The sequence below is a fragment of the Marmota flaviventris genome, chromosome 6 (assembly GCF_047511675.1).
Source record: "Marmota flaviventris isolate mMarFla1 chromosome 6, mMarFla1.hap1, whole genome shotgun sequence".
In the NCBI taxonomy this organism is placed as follows: Eukaryota; Metazoa; Chordata; class Mammalia; order Rodentia; family Sciuridae; genus Marmota; species Marmota flaviventris.
In genome coordinates, this window is record NC_092503.1 from 111,286,735 (window position 1) to 111,305,458 (window position 18,724).

An 18,724-nucleotide genomic window follows, 5' to 3' on the forward strand; every position below is an offset into this window, starting at 1 on the left:
AAATATGGAAGCTGTACTGAAATGAATTTGCAGAGATGAATAAGTACATATTCAAAGTCTTTGGCTGCTGCAAGATGGCAGTTTCAGATATTTTAACAATTATAAATTACTTATAAATCAATGACTGAGTTTAAAAAATCTATCACCTCAATATGATACTCATTCATAAACTTCTGTTTAAAAGGTTACCAACAATGTGTAAGAAACAGCTTAGAGGGAGAGAAAGCATAGGGTGGCCTTGGTTTAATAGCAAATGTGTAAGTGTGGATAAGTTTGATTTTTAAGAACACAAACTTTGAAGCTGGATTGAATAAACAATAAAACGTGTAGTATCTGTAGTTAAGTCTATGGTACAATGGTTATAAATATGGCCTGTGATGCCAAACAGCTTCAAAATGCCAATTATGATTCTTCTTTGCCATGTGACACTAAGTACACTCTATGCCTCTGTCTTCCCATCTGTGAAGCAACTAATATTAATACCTACCTCATGTGATCATCAAATAAACACATAAAACTCTTAGAATAATAGATATAATAGTAGGTACTCAAAAATATTAACCACCACAGAAAATTTTTAGGGTTCTTTTTTTTACGGGAAATGCTTTACCTGCAAGTAAGCGAGAAACTGGGAGGTGAATGCTAACTTTTTCTTGGGAAACACAGTATCTGATAGTTTCCACTGAATGTCCACAAATGCTTAGTGTGATAGGCTGTTCACCATCAGTAAAACCACCATGACACTGCATCAATACAGCAAGGCATTTCTTGTAAGCTTCAATTAACACTTTTTCCTAAAAAAAGAGGGTTTTTCTGTAAGTTATTCAAAAGATTTGGTTTCTACAACATTGAATAAGCACCTCAAATTTGATGATGATTAAGTACCTCAAATAACAGTATGGACAAAACCAAACTCAATCCTCCTCTCAAACGTGGTCTCTTCCAGTGGGCCCTGTCCCAGTTAACGATATCTCCTATCAAGGAAGCTGCTTGCAACCTAGAAGCTGTTCTAATACTCCACTTTATCATATTCCACATTTGTCTGATATATTACCAAGCTGGCAATTTCATCTAAATATTCCTCAAAACTAGCCAAAAATCTTCTATCTTCAGTAACTCCAAGGCACAACCAACCATCTTTCTGGTCCATGCTTTAACTCTTGCCCCATCCACCCATTCTCTACAGAGTAATTTTGAAAAACATGTAAATTGGATCCTGTCACTTTTCTGCTTGAGGGTCTCCAATGGCTTCCCACTTCAATAAAAATGTAGTTCTGAACTTCCTTCCATGGCTTCCAAGTCCTGCAAAGTTAGATATTCCTGCCTGCCTCTCTGCCCTCAATCTCTCTGCTTCAATCACAGTGCTTTCTCAAAGCTCCAGGAACAACCACAGTTCTCCTCGCCACAGAATATTATAAAAAAGAACAAAGAATATTCCTAATTCGGAGGAATATTCCTAACATAGAGGAATATTCTTTATTCTTTTTAATATTTTTTTTTAGCTGTGGTTGGATACAATATCTTTATTTTATTTATTTATTTTTATGTGGTGCTAAGAATCGAACCTAGTGCCATGCACGTGCCAGGCGAGCACTCTACCGCTGAGCCACAATCCCAGCCCCTTTTTATTCTTTCTTCAGCAAAATTTACAAAGTTCAGATCTCCTTACATATATTCATATGCTCCTGATTCCCTAATTTACAAAAGTTCTTTTTTTTTTTTAATATTTATTTATTTTAGTTTTCGGCGGACACAACATCTTTGTTTGTATGTGGTGCTGAGGATTGAACCTGGGCTGCATGCATGCCAGGCGAGCGCGCTACCGCTTGAGCCACATCCCCAGCCCCTACAAAAGTTCTTATTTGTACTTTATTGCCAAAGAAGGCTAAAGAATTTTAAAACATAGGATGAATAAACCAACAGTAAAACTTTTATTTTTGGATAAATTTATAAATTACTATTTTATATGCTCAAAGTATAGAAAGGATTATGAAAAAAAGGAAGATACAGTTATATTAGGGAAGAGAGAGAGTAGATTATTTCCTTCTCTATTTACCAAGGTTTTTCTTAAGGCTTTAAAAGTTTAACATTCTTTATTGGATTTATAGGTAGAAAGGGAATGCATGCTGTTTTGAGCTAAGCTATAAAACTACTTTCTTCAAATCTTTTCAAATTTTACTTAGGATTCTGTCTATTTCCACTCTTTCATTTTGCTCTTATCTCTCACCCCTAGAAGAAACTCACATCTAAAGCACACCAGTCTTGCATCATTGAAATGACATGTGTTAGTTTCATTTGTAGTGTAAAGGCTGCTTCCCATTCTGGTTCCATTTCAATATGTTGTCCTACTTGACGGGTGATTGGATCCATTCCCTTAAAGAAAGTAAAAGAATTTTATATGAATAAAAAACTATACCTTTTCTCTTATAAGAAAACCTAAGGAATAATGCAGAAGAAACATATTGATTATAAAATCATACAAAGTCAAAGTCTTAACGGGAAGCTTCCAGTAATATGAGAAGTGATAGCTTTTTAAATTATAGATTTTATGTAACATTCTCTAAAATACAAGGAAAAATTCTAGTAAAATATAGAATGAACCATTTTAGGGGTAATCTCTAAATCTGCTTCAGATAACAAAATACTTCATTACTTCACTGTAATAATCTTTCAAATTCCTTTTTAACTCTATCATCTATGTTAAAAAAAAAAGCTTTTTTTCATTTTATATTTTTGGTGGTGCCAGTCATAGAATCCAGGGCCTCAAACATGCACATGTTCTACCACTGAGCTACATCTGTAGTTCCCTGACAGGTTTTTAAATGTTACTGAACTGATAAATATATACTAATGTTAATCAAAAGAATACCAAATACAAAAAAAGCACTAGATGCCAGAGCTTTTGCTGGACTCTTATTCACTCTACACCTCTAAGAGTCTCCAATTAGAGAGGACTTTCTTGATCCAAATTGTAGCCATTCAAATTGATCTTTTGGAAATATGCTCAAAATGAAAATAACATTAAAAAGCCACAAATAAAGGAACAAACAAAAACCACAGAGAGAAAGGTGTTCAGTTCAATGAACAATAACAAAAACAAAAAAATTAAGATTAAAAATAGAAAAAAGTGGCAATTTATACATACCTGCATGCATTTCAGTAATTCCAAAAAGGCATCAAACCCTTCTAGAAACTTCTGCCTCAGCTCATCTGACCATTCAGTTGGTTTGCTAATTAACACATACCTGAACAAGATAACAGTAGCATTGAACATATAAACATTAACATTTTACAAGTTGTTAACTGGTTTGACAATTAAAAAAAAAACTTACTTGAGATCTAAAATAAGGCTCTGAACTCTCCTAAATTTGAAGGCTTGTAAAGCAGTGTATCGTTCAAACTGAAATCTGCCCTGGGCATCTCGATGTCTCAAATGATCCATGAAAGTTTTAATAATAATGGTCATCAGATTTTCTTCTGTGATGAGCATTCGAGCCTAAAACAAAGTATATCAGAGTGCAGATAATCAAAAGCTATTTACTAGGAAGCTAAAAATGTCAGTGACATTGTGCAATTTAAACTTTTTTTCAACACAACTATAAAACATCATAAATGCATTACTGGATATTTCTAAATAACAATTACTTACTCCAATTGCCACGTGTATGGAGCAACAAATATATCAGATGCCAGAATGTTAGAAGACAGATCCAAGGCTCATTATTCAAAGATAATTCAGGGTGGGGGATCTGAACCAGGCTGCAAACTTTCCTTAACTGAGACATTTAGACACCTATAATGGTATGGTATAATTATTCTAGGATCCAGAGGTTTATGGCACAGATTTTTTAGAACTCAGTATGAAACTATATTGCCTCAATCTCCCTAGTTGAAATATATTTTTGTTTTCATTTATCTATAAAAATGTATATACAAATACATATATATATACACACACTCACACATAACATACTTTTGAATAAGGTATTATGTGTAAATGACATCAAATATAGCAGGTTAAAAAGTAATTTTCCTAGGTCCTGAGATCTCCCATCCAAATGCAGATACTGTTAGCAGTTTCTTGAATTCTTCTAGAGAAGGTATGTTTTTATATATATATATATATATAATGTTACATATATAATTCATAACATAAAGTATACATTAGGTATATAAATATGGATGTCTAATTATCTCTCTCTCCCCGCCCAAGAATAGCATATCATAAATATTATTCTATTCTCTTCTATTCATCATATCTTAATGAATGAATGAATTAATTTTTATGGTGGTAGGGATTGAACCCAGGTCCTTGTACATGCTAAGCAAGTACTCTACCAACTGAGCTATATCCCCAGCCCTATATAATGTATTTTAGAGACTGTCCCATATCATTTCATATAAATTTCCCTCATTCTTATCTTTTTTTTTCCCTGGGGAACTATGGAATGAACCCAGGGATATTTTACTACTGAGAACATTTCTAGTCCTTTTTATTTTAAGGCAGGGTATCTTTAAGTTGCCCAGCCTGAACTTGAACTTGCAATCTTCCTGCTTCAGTTTCCCAAGTTGCTGGGATCATAGGCATGTACCATTGTGCCTGGCTCCCTCATTCTTTTTAATTATCATCAGGTATGTTTTATATCTTATTTTATTGAGCCAGGTTCTTACTGTTTCCAGATCTATGCTATTACAAAAGATGTTGCACTAAATATCCACTGTGTATAGTTAAAAGAATATGTATAGAATAATTTCCTAAAGTAGAATTACTAAATTAGTATACATTTTGACATTATCACCAAACTGTCTCCAGAAAGAGGCTTAATAATCTATATGCCCAACTTACAATATGGACCTTACCCTTACTATAACACAACGTAACTTAAACACTGATGTTTACCATTCTGATCATGATCTTTTTTATTACAGTAAAAATGGTGATATTCAAAGTAAAATTAGACAGACTTAACTAAGGAAAATTAAAATAATCAGAATAACAGAGTATTTTCCAGTGAAGAATAAAAGTCAAGTATGAAGGGCAAAGAGTGTTAATAGGTTAAGCAAAAGGATTTTCCTTTTTATTTGTTGTATTAATTGATTTTTGAGGAAGTTAAATAAGTGTGATTCAATTCCACTGAGTTATGGGAAAATTCTGTAGAACTATCTTAGAAGACTTAGAGCAGGTCATAAAACAAGTTTGGTGAAGGGGCAACTCAACATTGTTAGAATCTAAATCTCACAATCAGGGTCCTTACTAGCATTTTTTATTTCAAACAAATGTTAAAAGAGATGGTTCAACTACTACATAGTTTTAGATTAGATTCTAATTGTCTTTACCAGGTGACAAATAAAAACATTAACAGGGTGGCCCATTAGTAATGTCCCATTAAAATGGGAGTTATCCTGGCATTTCTACTCCTGAAAAGATAACTAATGAAATATATCTTCCAAAGTTAAAAACAGAAGTAAGGATTAAAAAAAAAAACCTTATGTGCATGGCTTCATCACTTTATGCCCAGATTGTTGCTAGTCTTTCAAGGTTTCAAGGTAATTTTTAGCACTAAATATCTAACATATCTAACATTACTATAGAGTCCTAGTACTTCTTATCACGTATCGTTAAAAAAAAAAAATCACTAGTTTTGTTTTTTATTTGGGTACCGAGGATCGAATTCAGGGGCACTCAACTACTGAGCCTCATCAGCAGCCCAATTTTGTATTTTATTTAGAGACAGAGTCTCATTGAGTTGTTTAGTGCCTCAACCTTTTGCTGGGGCTGGCTTGGAACTCCTGATCCTGCTGTCTCAGTCTCCGGAGCCACTGGGATTACAGGCATGTGCCTGGCAAAAATCACTAGTTTTTATGCACAGTCCACTTTGCTTTAAAAGGCATTAGCACTACATACTTTACAGTTTTTCTTCTTCTTTTTTTTTTTTGTAATTCATATACAATTTTACATTATAAGGCACATCACACATTTAACAGCATATTCAAAATGGGCCAAATTCTCCCTTAAGACTGAAAAGCTTCACTGAACAATAACAATGGCCTATGCACACACTTTGGCAAATTAAATGCTATAGAATGTTACAGGGATAATGCTGACTAGGGGCACATTTAAGAAAATAAACTGGAACAACCATGATACTAATCACTTGAATTATAATTGGTCAGACTATTTAAAATTGAAGACTGGGTTAACTGTATGGTAATTCTGATTCAAAAGGTAACACTGCTATAAAATATTTCACTATTATCTAGGGCAAGTTATTTTTAACAAGGGTTATATATAAGAATTACTAATAGAGCTATTCCAGAAAAGCAATGCAAATACTTTCTGCTCCTAGTCAGGATGGAGTATCCTGAGGCTAACCAATAATTCTTCCAGGAATAGCGAAAGAAGGAAGGAAGGAAGGCAGGAAGGAAGGAGGGAGGGAGGGAGGGAGGGAGGGAGGGAAGGAAGGAAGGAAGGAAGGAAGGAAGGAAGGAAGGACCTAGAGGAAGAGAGAGGGAGGGAAAGGAAAAGAAATCCTTAGAGAGCTGCTGAAACAAGGACTCCAGGGAATAGAATCATGGAGAAAGGAAAGTCCATAGGGAAGTGAGCCAATATTTTGCTGCAGCTTCTCCCTTGGCATTGAACTATTTTGGGAGGGATATGAGGGAATTAAAGATCCCAGATTAAAAATTAGAAGATTAAAGATCCCAATGAAGAATGTACAGAGCTGCTATTATTACAGAGAACACCTGCTGAGATTTTAGCTATCTCAGAGGCCAGAGTTCTAGTAAGAACAGAAGTATGGAGAGCTGAGCCCAACATTTTTTCAGTTTCCCTCTCAAGATATCTGTAAAACTCTGAAACCCTGTGGGATAAAAGTCTGAGAAGAGCAGAAAGCCTCCAAGAATAAAGTAGTGATGTGGCAGACTTAGCAAGATAAGGAATAAAATTAGATCTCACAATCCCATAGAGGGCAGGAATTTCAGGCTCTCAACTGGGAACCCTTAGACAGTTATATCTAAGGGTAAGGATAAACCAGAAGGGAAGACTGAGTTCTGCCATAACAAACTAGAATCCTATCAATTGCTGATTGGTCTAAGGTGATCAGCCTAGTTCTATGTGCTGAAGGGGGCCACAATATGCCACCCCCAAATATGTCACTTTGACAAAAAGGATCATTTTGAGCTGAAGGCAATTAAGGAGACACTATAAAAGCACTAAAGACAGAGCACATATTTCTCTTTTGTAAATGCCTTTTCCTTTACCAGGAAGGAAAAGGCAACTCTTATCATCTAAGTTGACTCGAAAAAAAAAACTCACTAAACAACCCTTATTTACCACATATTTCTTAAGTTACCTTTTCATAACCTGTTTTCCCCAATTACCCCCAAACCCTTCTTCCCACACTTTATCCCCTTTATTTATTATTTGTTTGTTTTTGTGGTGCTGGGGACTGAACCCAGGGCCTTATGCATGCAAGGGAAGCACTCTACCAACTGATCTATATCCCCAGCCCCCTTTACCCCTTTATTAAGATGGTATGTAAAATGCAAATTCTAACCACCTCCTTGAGTCATATTTCTTTCAGAATTTCCATGTGTATGCATGAAATTAAATTTGCTTTTTCTTTGTTAATTTGTCTTCTGTCAGCAATCAGCAGCACCCTGAGTTGCTGAAACTGGGAGGGTAGAGGAAAAGTTTTCCCTCCCCCACACTGCCTAACAATGTTACATAGAATCCTCTTAGGAGAAAGATTTAATTAAATTTTAAAATATTGTCCTATCCGTAAGGCACAGACAGAGAGAAAGAATGGTGTAGAAACCATATTTGAAAAATTATGGCTCCAAAATTTCCCAAACTGACGAAATACACCTGTCTAGAGATTTAATAATACTACCAAATTCCCAGGATAATACAAGACAGCCATACCTAGTCAATTCATAGTAAAAGTGTTGAAACCTAAGATAAATATTAGTAAAAAGTTGGCAAGCATTCCAACTTGTTAAAAGTCATGGGGGTGCATGTTGTGGCTCAGTGGTAGAGGTTCAATCCCTGGCCCCACATAAAAATAAAAACAAATAAAATAAAATAAAGGTATTGTATCTATCTACAACTAAAAATTTTTTTTTTAAAAAACTCATAAGATGTAAGAAAGACAAAACACAACAAAAATGAATAAATTGAAACAAAACTACATGCAATCCAGATAATGGCATTATTAGACAATGACTTTAAAACATTCAATTTACATGTTCAGAAAAATGATGAGATGACAAATTTCAGTAGAAAACTGGAATCTAGAGCCAGGTATGGTAGCACACACCTATAATCCCATGGCTTAGGAGGCTGAGGCGGGAGGATTGTGTATTTCAAATCCAGCCTCAGCAACTCAGTGAAGCCCTAAGCAACTCCGCAAGACCCTGTCTCTAAATAAAATGTATTCAAAAATAAAATAAAAAGGGCTGGTATGTAGCTCAGTGGTTGAGTGCCTCTGGGTTCAATCTCTGGTACAAAACAAAACAAAACAACAAGAATCTATAAAGAATGTTAGGAGTTCAGGAAAGATGTAGTAGATGTACTTTTCTTTATTCTTCTTGTTAAGTATAACTGCAAACCCCAAACATCATATGCAAAAGGAATATAAGACTCATAAAAGGTGAAGAGAAGAAGACAAAATGGCTAGGATATCCAGGACCCAAGGAATGACATGGTGGTGGGTTCCCTGAGTTGTTTGTTTCCTCATACATATTTGAATTTGAACTGAAGAATCTGGCAAAATGAAACACTAGTTGGGCCCAGAATTAACTAGCTAGTCAGCCAGCCAACAAATAAAAGGCCTGTTGTTTGTAAATATAGGAAAGGAGTAACAGCAAGACAGAAGAAAACTTTCAGACAATAACTCCTCTTTCCAGAAAAGCACACAGAAAAAAAAAATCTGTGACCCCACTTCCACTTATACTAGCAAAGGCTTAGTTGAGTGGAGAGCCTGGACTTCCACCCTTGCAAGGCAGTAATGTGGTGCCCAACTATAGTTAAGATGCATGCTGTGACCGCTAGGGCAGTGCTATCCAAAGTATGGTCCATGAGTTAGCAGTTTGGAAACTGTTGATTGTTGTGACAAGAAGTCTCCAAAAGAAGGTAAATCAACTATTTACAACAGTTTACTCAGGTGACATTTTTTCCACAGCAGTGGAAAATAAGCTAGTGAAAATAAGTTAGAAATCTCCAACAATTTTTGCCTAAAAGAAGTAGTATGTTGATTTGCATTCTGGTACAGTTATTTTATCATGAACTAATACTCTGAGCAAAGTTGTTCTAGAGTAACCCTTAGGAGAATAATAAATAATGTACAAGTTAGTAAACAGGGATATAAAACAACTAATCAAAAAAATTATATAGGAGAGAAAAACAAAAATAGATGTGTCAAACAGAAAAAAATGTAACACAGTAAACAGAAAGTCAAATGTATCAGGGCTGAGGTTGTGACTCAGTGGTAGAATGCTTCCCTCATAAGTGTGAGGCATTGGGTTTTATTCCCAGCACCACATATAAATAAATGAATAAAATGAAGGTCCATCAACAAAACCAAAAAATATTAAAAAAAAAAGAAAGTCAAATGTATCAGGGATTATAATAAAACAAATAATATAATTAAATTATTAAGGAAGTGTCAGACTTGATAAACAATGCACCCCAAATATATGTTTTTAATAAGAGACACACATTGAATGTAAGGATACAGAAAGGTTTTTAAAATATAATAATGGAAAAAGATACATTAGGCAAGCACTGGCCAAAAGTAGTTGTTATGATTATATATCAAGGTCAGAAGCACCATTTGAGGTAAAATGATAAAAGAATTAATATAGGAAATCCAAAAATTCTAATTGGTATGTACCCAATCACACGGCTTCAAGATATATAAAACAAAACCAGATAATTAAAAGGAGAAAGAAACAGATTAATAAACATTGTGAGAGACTATAACACAGCTCCACACTGATAGGTAAAAAATCTGTAAGGCCACAGAAGACCTGCACACTGAATAAACTTGATCAAACTGATATTAACACTGCACCTAATAATGATAGAGTGCACATTATTTCCAAGTGCACCCTGAACATTTATTAAAACTCAAAATAGGCCATAAGCAACCCAGGGAGACCCTCAAAATAAAATATAAAAAAGGGCTGGGGGCGCTGGGGATGTGGCTCAAGCGGTAGCGCGCTCGCCTGGCATGCGTGCTGCCCGGGTTCCATCCTCAGCACCACATACAAACAAAGATGTTGTGTCCGCCAAATACTAAATATTAAAAAAAAAAAAAAAAAAAAAAAGGGCTGGGATGTGGCTCAGTGGTTAAGTGCTCCTGGGTTCAATCTCCAGTACAAAAAGAAAAAAGGAAAACAAAACAAAACTGAAAACACTTTGAGCCATAAAACAAAGTTCAACAAATTTCAAAGGATTCAAATCATATAGAGTATGTTTTCTGACATCAGTGAAAATAAGCTAGAAATCTCCAACAAAATAATAACTAGAAAATACCCAAATATTTCAAAAACTGGCAACATACTTCTAAATACTATATGGTCAAAGAAAATATCACAAAGGAACAGAGTTTTCTGAATTGATAATAATGATGTAGAAAAGTGTGGGATGCAGTTAAAATTATGCCCGATGGAAACTTAAATTTTAAATGCTATTATTAAGAAAGAAAGACTCTGGATTTTTTTTTTTTATTTTTCCTTTTGGCACCATGAATTGAACCTAGGGCCTTGCACATGCTAGGCAAACACTCTACCAGTGAGCTGCATCCCAAATTGATTAAATTATGTTATGTGCATGTACAAATACATAACAATGAATCCCATAATTATAATATACCAACAAATAGATGAAAGTCAATGATCTCAATACCTATTGTGAGAAACTACAGAAAGAATGGCAAAGTAAATCTAAACAAACTTCAAAAAAGAAAATAATAAGAGTAGACAAAAAAAAAAAAAAAAAAACACAAGTAAAATATCAGCTCTTTAAAAAGAAAAATGGGAGAGATCTCTAAAAAGACTAATCCAAAAAACAGAAAAATTTAAATTTAAATAGGTCTACAAAAATTACAGATCTTAAAAATATTAAACAGAAAATAAAATAATATCAGGAGCAATTTAAATCAATATAACTGGAAATTTAGGTGAAATGAGCAAAGTTGGAAAAACACCATTGTTTTTATTAAAAGAATACAATGTTCAAATAGTTCTATACCTATTAAATTAAAATGGTATGAAAATGTTTTCACAAAGAAATTTCCAGGCCCAAATGGTACACCAGAGAATTCTTCTCTATAGTTAAAAACACAATAACTTATCTTACATAAACTTTTCCAAAAAATAAAATATATGTCTGCTGGGAGCCATTAGCCAAGTAGGTATGACAATTTCCTTGCCAGCGTACCCCATGTTGCTTAGTGGAAGGACTCGTGGAAATAGGACATTTTGCAGTGACATTGAATGTAGGTGACCTTGCTCAAGGACCAGGGCGGATTAGGGTGTTCCCGGTTTAGGATAATCGGGTTTAGGGCGTTCCCAGTTTAGGTTCCAGGTTTAAGGTTTAAGATTATTCCTGCTGGGAATAGGGCGTATCCTGCTGCCTGAGTTCCCCTTGAGTTCTCACGGGATTCAGACAGTATATTTTTGGGAGATAGAAGCCCAGTGGAGGTGGATTTGGGCAGAGAACGTGGATTTCCCCAGAACGTGATTGTAGACGGCTCGTGTGAGTTCGGGAATAAAGAGTTGCTGTTTGGGCTGGGGATGTGGCTCAAGCGGTAGCATGCTCGCCTGGCATGCGTGCGGCCCGGGTTCGATCCTCAGCACCACATACAAACAAAGATGTTGGGTCCACCGAAAACTAAGAAAAATAAATAAATATTTAAAAAAAAAAAAGAGTTGCTGTTTGAATCTACAAGCTGTGTGGTGGCTCGTGATTGTGTGCCCAGCCAGACTGCGGCATTTGGCGGCCCGTGCGGGGAACTTCTGAAGCTTGGAGGTAAGTGAAATTGCTCGCCCCTGAGGAAGAGCAAAAGAATGGGTGACCATTTCAAAAAAAAAACAGTGCGTTCTCATTTTGACTTATCTTGTTTTTGTTTCAAGCTGCCTATCCCTAGAAATTTCTCAGGCAAACTGGAAAAAATGGTTGACTAAAGGTTTGAAGTTTGTCGGCCCTGAGGAAGAGAAAATTGATACACCGATTTTTTATTCCGTTTTTGTTTCATTCAGTTTCAGTTTTGTTTTGTGTTATCTTATTGGGTTGCATTATCTTTATAGTAGATTAGAAATTAGTAAAAAACAAACCGAAAAGATGTTAAGTAAATTGTTAGAGGTTCAGACCATGGAGAAAGACATTTTAGATCAAGCAAAAGAGAAGGTCTCTCGAGCTAGTCAGACAGAGGAAGAAAATTTAAAGGAAAAGGGGTTGTTAGGAAAAAGGCCACAACAGGAGGCTGTTACTAACTCTGTTTTATCACAAGAGGGCGTAATTCAACCAACAGCCCCACCGATGGAGACAGCTGAGTGGCCCTCAAACCCCGTAGTTGATAAATGGGATCCTGAGACAGGACCTCAAAGATTAGCATGCCCTGTACTTGAACAGGCAGGAGGGCAGCGAACTCACCGTGCTTTAGATTTTAAAACAGTGAAGCAGTTAAAGGAGGCTGTAACAACCTATGGTCCCCAAGCTCCCTTCACGGTAAGCATGGTCGAGTCCATTACTAACTTGGACATGACGCCAGCAGATTGGGCTAGCAGGTGTAAATCTGTACTAAATGGAGGACAATATTTGTTATGGAAGGTTGCCAATGAGGAATTTTGCGCGGAGACAGCTAGGCGAGATGCAGCAGCCGGTTACCCTCAAAGAAATCTAGATATGTTGTTAGGAAAAGGACCTTATGAGGGTCAACGGCAACAAATTGAATATGATCCTGCTATATATGCACAAATTGCTGCAGACACAGTTAGGGCATGGAAGACTTTACAAGGACATGGAGATTTATAAGGTCAGCTATCTAAGGTAATACAGAGAGCTAATGAACCTTACGCTGACTTTGTAGACAGGCTAATTCAAACGGCTGCCAAAATTTTTGGGGATACAGAACAAGCAATGCCATTAATAAAACAACTGGCTTATGACCAAGCAAATCGTTGCTGCAGAGAGGTTATTAGACCATGGAGACATGAAGATTTAAACACATATATTAAATTATGTAGAGATATTAATGAACAAGGGCAAATCTTGGCAGCTGCAGTACAACAGGCTTTAGATGCCAGGCCAAAAACATGCTATGATTGTGAACAAACAGGACATTTTAAAAGGAATTGCCCCATAGGAGGAGGGTTTAACAAAAGTAGGTATCAAAGGAATAGAATACCGGGTATTTGCCCACGATGCCGTAGAGGGAGACATTGGGCTAATGAATGCCGTTCTCAAACCACCATAGTGGGTACTCCCTTATCAAAAAATGGACAAAGACCAGGTATTTATCCACGATATCGTGGAGAAAGGCATTAGGCTCCATTGCCAAAAAACGGACAGGGGGGCCCAATGCTCCAGGGCCCACAACCACAAATCTACGGGGCAGTGGAGGAACCCAGCAACACCATCAGGGTAGTGCCCAGGACACATTGTCCATTAAATCCCTCATCAGACAAACCCGAGGGAGCGCAGGGTTGGACATCTGTGCCTCTGCCAGAGCAGTATTAACTCCAGAGATGGGAGTTCAAATCATTCCCACAGGAGTAAAAGGACCTCTTCCCCAAGGAACAGTAGGCTTATTATTGGGACGTAGTTCATCTACATTAAAAGGACTTATGATAAGTCCTGGGGTAATTGATCCCGATTATGTAGGTGAAATAAAAATTATAGCTAGTTCTCCAAGAGGTATATCAGTAATTTCACCTGGAGATAGAATAGCACAGTTGTTAATAATACCCAGCCTACATAATAAATTTCCTAGTCATAGTGTAGAAAGAGGTTCCAGGGGATTAGGCTCCAGAGGTGTAGATTGGGTTATGTTGTCTTTAAATTTAGATTCTCGCCCAATGCTAAAACTAAATATTCAAGGTCATGAGTTTAATGGGCTACTGGACACAGGAGCTGACCTTAGCATCATATCTTGTCAAGAATGGCCAAAACATTGGCCATTACAACAAGCCACTCAAACGCTTCGAGGCCTAGGAGTGGCGACTAATCCCCATAGAAGTTCTATGATTTTAGATTGGAAGGATCCTGAAGGATGTGAAGGAACTATACAGCCATATGTATTGGATCATCTTCCTATAAATTTATGGGGATGAGATGTCCTAGATCAATTAGGTTTGATGTTAACAAATAACATCAATCCTAATGCGCCCACTACTAGGGCTAGACAAGGCTTTAGGAAAGAAAAAAGATTAGGAAAACAAAGGCAAGGTATAGCAGCACCAGTACAAATAGATCAAGGAACAGACAGACATGGGTTGGATTTTCAGAAAGGGCCACTGAGACAATCAAAATTACTTGGAAATCAGAAAGACCAGTGTGGGTTCCTCAGCGGCCCCTGACTAAAGAAAAGATACAAGTAGCCCATGATCTGGTCAAACAACAATTAGCAGAAGGACATATATAACCTTCCATATCTCCCCATAATACTCCCATTTTTGTCATCAAAAAGAAATCTGGTAAATGGAGATTATTGCAAGATTTTAGAGCCATTAATAATGAGATGGTTATTATGGGACCTGCTCAATCAGGGATTCCTCAATTGTCTGCTTTGCCAAAAACTTGGCATGTTTTAGCTATAGATATTAAAGATTGTTTTTTTTCAATTCCAATTCATCCCGAGGATAGTCCACGTTTTGCATTTACTATCCCTGCATTAAATCATGAAGGTCCTGATCAGAGATATGAATGGAAAGTACTCCCTCAAGGGATGGTTAACAGTCCAACTATGTGTCAAATATATGTTAACAAAGCAATCCAGCCACTCAGAAATCAAAATCCTGAACTACAAATATTTCACTATATGGATGATGTATTCTTGGCACATAAAGATAAAAACATATTGCTGGAATGTTATGCCACACTTACAAACTTATTAAAAAATTATAATCTATAGATAGCAATAGATAAAGTACAATTAAATTTTCCAATTAATTATTTAGGAGTTCTATTATCCTCAACCATGGTCCGTCCACCAAAAATTCAAATACGAGTAGATCAACTCAAATCACTTAACGACTTTCAAAAGTTATTGGGAGACATAAATTGGATAAGGCCTTATCTAGGTATACCAACAGGAGAGTTGGGACCTTTATTTGATATCCTAAAAGGTCCATCAGATCCAAATTCACCCCGCATGTTAACTCCTAAAGCAAGAAAGGCATTAAAAATTATTGAAACGTATATGGAAAATATACATTTGGATAGAATTGATATAAGTTTGCCTTTATTATTTATTGTACTACCAACAAAAAATATTCCTACAGGAGTATTTTGGCAAGAAGGTCCATTACTGTGGATACATTTATCTTATTCTCCTAACACTATTCTTACTAGGTATCCTGAGGCTGTAGGACAATTAATACTCAAAGGAATAAAAGCAGCGAAGGGAGTGTTTGGAATTTCTCCCAATAAAATTATTACTCCATATACTATGGATCAAATTGATGAGTTAGCTAATGAGTTAAATACTTGGGCAATAATCATGTGTAAATCTAATGTTTCATTTGATAATCATTTACCATCTAATCCTTTGTTGTCTTTTTGGTCTAAGCATCCTGTAGTTTTTCCTAAAATGACAAGAAAAACACCTATCATGAATGCTCCAAATATATTCACTGATGGGTCAAATAATGGTACAGCAGCAGTAGTTACCCCTTTTACATTTTTAGTACCCAAACAATCAGCTCAAAAGGTAGAGCTTAATGCAGTTTTACAAGCTTTTTTGATGTTTAAAGATTCTGTATTTAATTTATTTTCTGATAGTCAGTATGTATCTCTTGAAGATGCTGGTAGGATTTCCCCTTCTTCTACTGTTTTCTCTTTGTTTTCCACTATACAAAGTCTAATCTGGGACAGAAAAGATCCATTCTTTTTTTTTTAAAAAAAATACTTATTTATTTATTTTAGTTTTCGGCGGACACAACATCTTTGTTTGTATGTGGTGTTGAGGATTGAACCCGGGCCGCACGCATGCTAGGCAAGCACGCTACTGGTTGAGCCACATCCCCAACCCCAAGATCCATTCTTTATAGGACATATTAGGGCACATACAGGATTGCCTGGAGCCCTTAGTTTAGGCAATGATTTAGCAGATAAAACTACACATGACATACATATTTTCTCTACATTTGAAGACGCTACAAATTTTCATAAAAGGTTTCATGTTAATGCTAATACTTTACAAAAGCATTTTAAAATAACTAAGGAACAAGCCAGACATATAATAAAACAATGTCAAAATTGTGTGACATTTTTACCACAAGTTAATCTTGGAGTCAATCCTAGAGGACTGATACCTAACCATATTTGGCAGATGGACGTCACACACTTGCCAGAATTTGGAAAATTAAAATATTTACACGTTACAGTTGATACTTCTTCTGGATTTTTGATGGGCTCCCTTCATGCCGGAGAAAAAACTAAAGATGTTATAGCTCATTGCTTACAAAATTTTGCCACTGTGGGCGTTCCTAAACAGTTAAAAACCGATAATGGTCCTGGCTATATACCTTTACCTCTTTTAAACAATTTTGCTCATCATTTGGTATTACTCATATAACAGGAATCCCATACAATCCACAGGGACAAGGCATAGTTGAAAGAGCTCATCAAACTATTAAAACATACTTATTAAAGCAAAAAGAGGGAATTGGAAGGGGGTATATATCCCCCAAAGATAAACTTAAAATAACGCTTTTTACTCTAAACTTTTTAAATTTGGATTCATCAGGACTTAGTGCTGCGGAAAGGCATATGTATCCAAAAAATATACATAAGCCTAAAGTACTTTGGAAAGATATTCTAACAGGACAATGGAAAGGTCCTGACCCAGTGATTGTCTGGAGTCGGGGGTCTGTTTGTGTTTTTCCACAGGGAGAACAGCAGCCGATTTGGATTCCAGAGAGATTAACTAAAACAATTTCTACAGATCGAAAAGAAGATGATTTGACTCAAATCCATAACAGCTGATATCCAGAACTCCAGCTTGGCCATTCTTACATCTGCGACAGTGATTAACCAGGATGCTTTTTTCAATATCTATTTTATTATTGCATTTTTCCACATCATAAGGTTCTATTTTTATTTTTTGAGCTCATACAAACCTAGGTTAATGTTTTTCTGATCAGTTTTATTTTTTGACTGTGGAGTTTTTAAACATTGCAATGGAGATTTCACCCAGGTAAAGCTACAAGGCCTTTACTATTTTCTTATGTGTTGTACGTTTGTGTACACTCTTATGTTTTGTGTTGTATGTCTGTATGTGCGTATGTCCATATTTCTTATATGAGGAGCGCTCATGAAAAAATGGATCCGAATTATTATTATTTTTTTTTATTCACGTGATTTAAATGGTTTAATTTAAATTAGGTAAACAGCTGTTAAGGATTGTTTTTAAAGTAGGTTAACAGATCTGTTTGTTTACTTTCACCTTTCCTTTTCATTATATTTAATAATTCTTTTCAGGATAATGTCTTTTTAGCATCATTGCCAGAATTCCTATCTTCATCCCAGTGCCGGTGAAGACAAAGATAAAACCAAACTACAGCTTCTATGATAGCTATCACAGTAAGCTGTATAAACTGATGCATCAATGAATATAACTCAACAAGGAATGCTCAATCAAGGAGTCAACTTACTTTGGGAGGAAACGGATTTTGGGAGGAAATGGACATATTGATAGATTCCTCCGCTTTGAACTGCTTGCAAAACTTGCCTGAACTATGTAACTATCGTTTGGTGCAGCGAATTGTGGTAATGCTGGCTTATCTTTGCTGATGGTGTCACTAGTGATGCAATTTTTATTTCCTTGCCAGCGCACCCCATGTTAATTGTGGTAGTGCTGACATATCTTTGCTGATGGTGTCACCAGTGATGCAATTTTTCCCAAGGAGCCGTCAATTGGCTTGGTGTTGTGGCATTTCTGTATTCTCCTCCCTTCTGCTAGTGATGGTCTAAAATTTGGGGGCCAATGGCTGTATGCTGGACCGGTAGTCAGTGACGGGTATGATCCAATTGCAGTGGTATCAACCTAAGACAGGAGGCTGACGCCTAAAGGTCAGTTTTCCGATGACAGGTAAGAACCATATGTTGAACTGGACAACCTACCAGGCACGGTCCTTAAGCCACATTGCTTGTTGTTTAATTAATCAGAAGGGGGAGATGCTGGGAGCCATTAGCCAAGTAGGTATGACAATTTCCTTGCCAGCGTACCCCATGTTGCTTAGTGGAAGGACTCGTGGAAATAGGACATTTTGCAGTGACATTGAATGTAGGTGACCTTGCTCAAGGACCAGGGCGGATTAGGGTGTTCCCGGTTTAGGATAATCGGGTTTAGGGCGTTCCCAGTTTAGGTTCCAGGTTTAAGGTTTAAGATTATTCCTGCTGGGAATAGGGCGTATCCTGCTGCCTGAGTTCCCCTTGAGTTCTCACGGGATTCAGACAGTATATTTTTGGGAGATAGAAGCCCAGTGGAGGTGGATT

At 36.3% G+C, this 18,724-nt stretch overlaps 1 protein-coding gene across 6 annotated transcripts in view; it reads right to left on the reverse strand.

Annotated features, from left to right (window-relative positions):
• The window catches only part of Ubr2 (ubiquitin protein ligase E3 component n-recognin 2), a 140,816-nt gene that overhangs the window by 61,407 nt on the left and 60,685 nt on the right, over window positions 1-18,724 (reverse strand). For all 6 annotated transcript variants that reach the window (XM_071613383.1, XM_027950387.2, XM_027950386.2 and 3 more), the window contains 4 exons: window positions 3,333-3,496; window positions 3,146-3,245; window positions 2,245-2,373; window positions 611-794 (listed from right to left, as the gene is read on the reverse strand). In XM_071613383.1, the coding sequence (XP_071469484.1) occupies window positions 611-794; window positions 2,245-2,373; window positions 3,146-3,245; window positions 3,333-3,496 (577 nt within the window). The remainder of the gene's footprint in view (window positions 1-610; window positions 795-2,244; window positions 2,374-3,145; window positions 3,246-3,332; window positions 3,497-18,724) is intronic.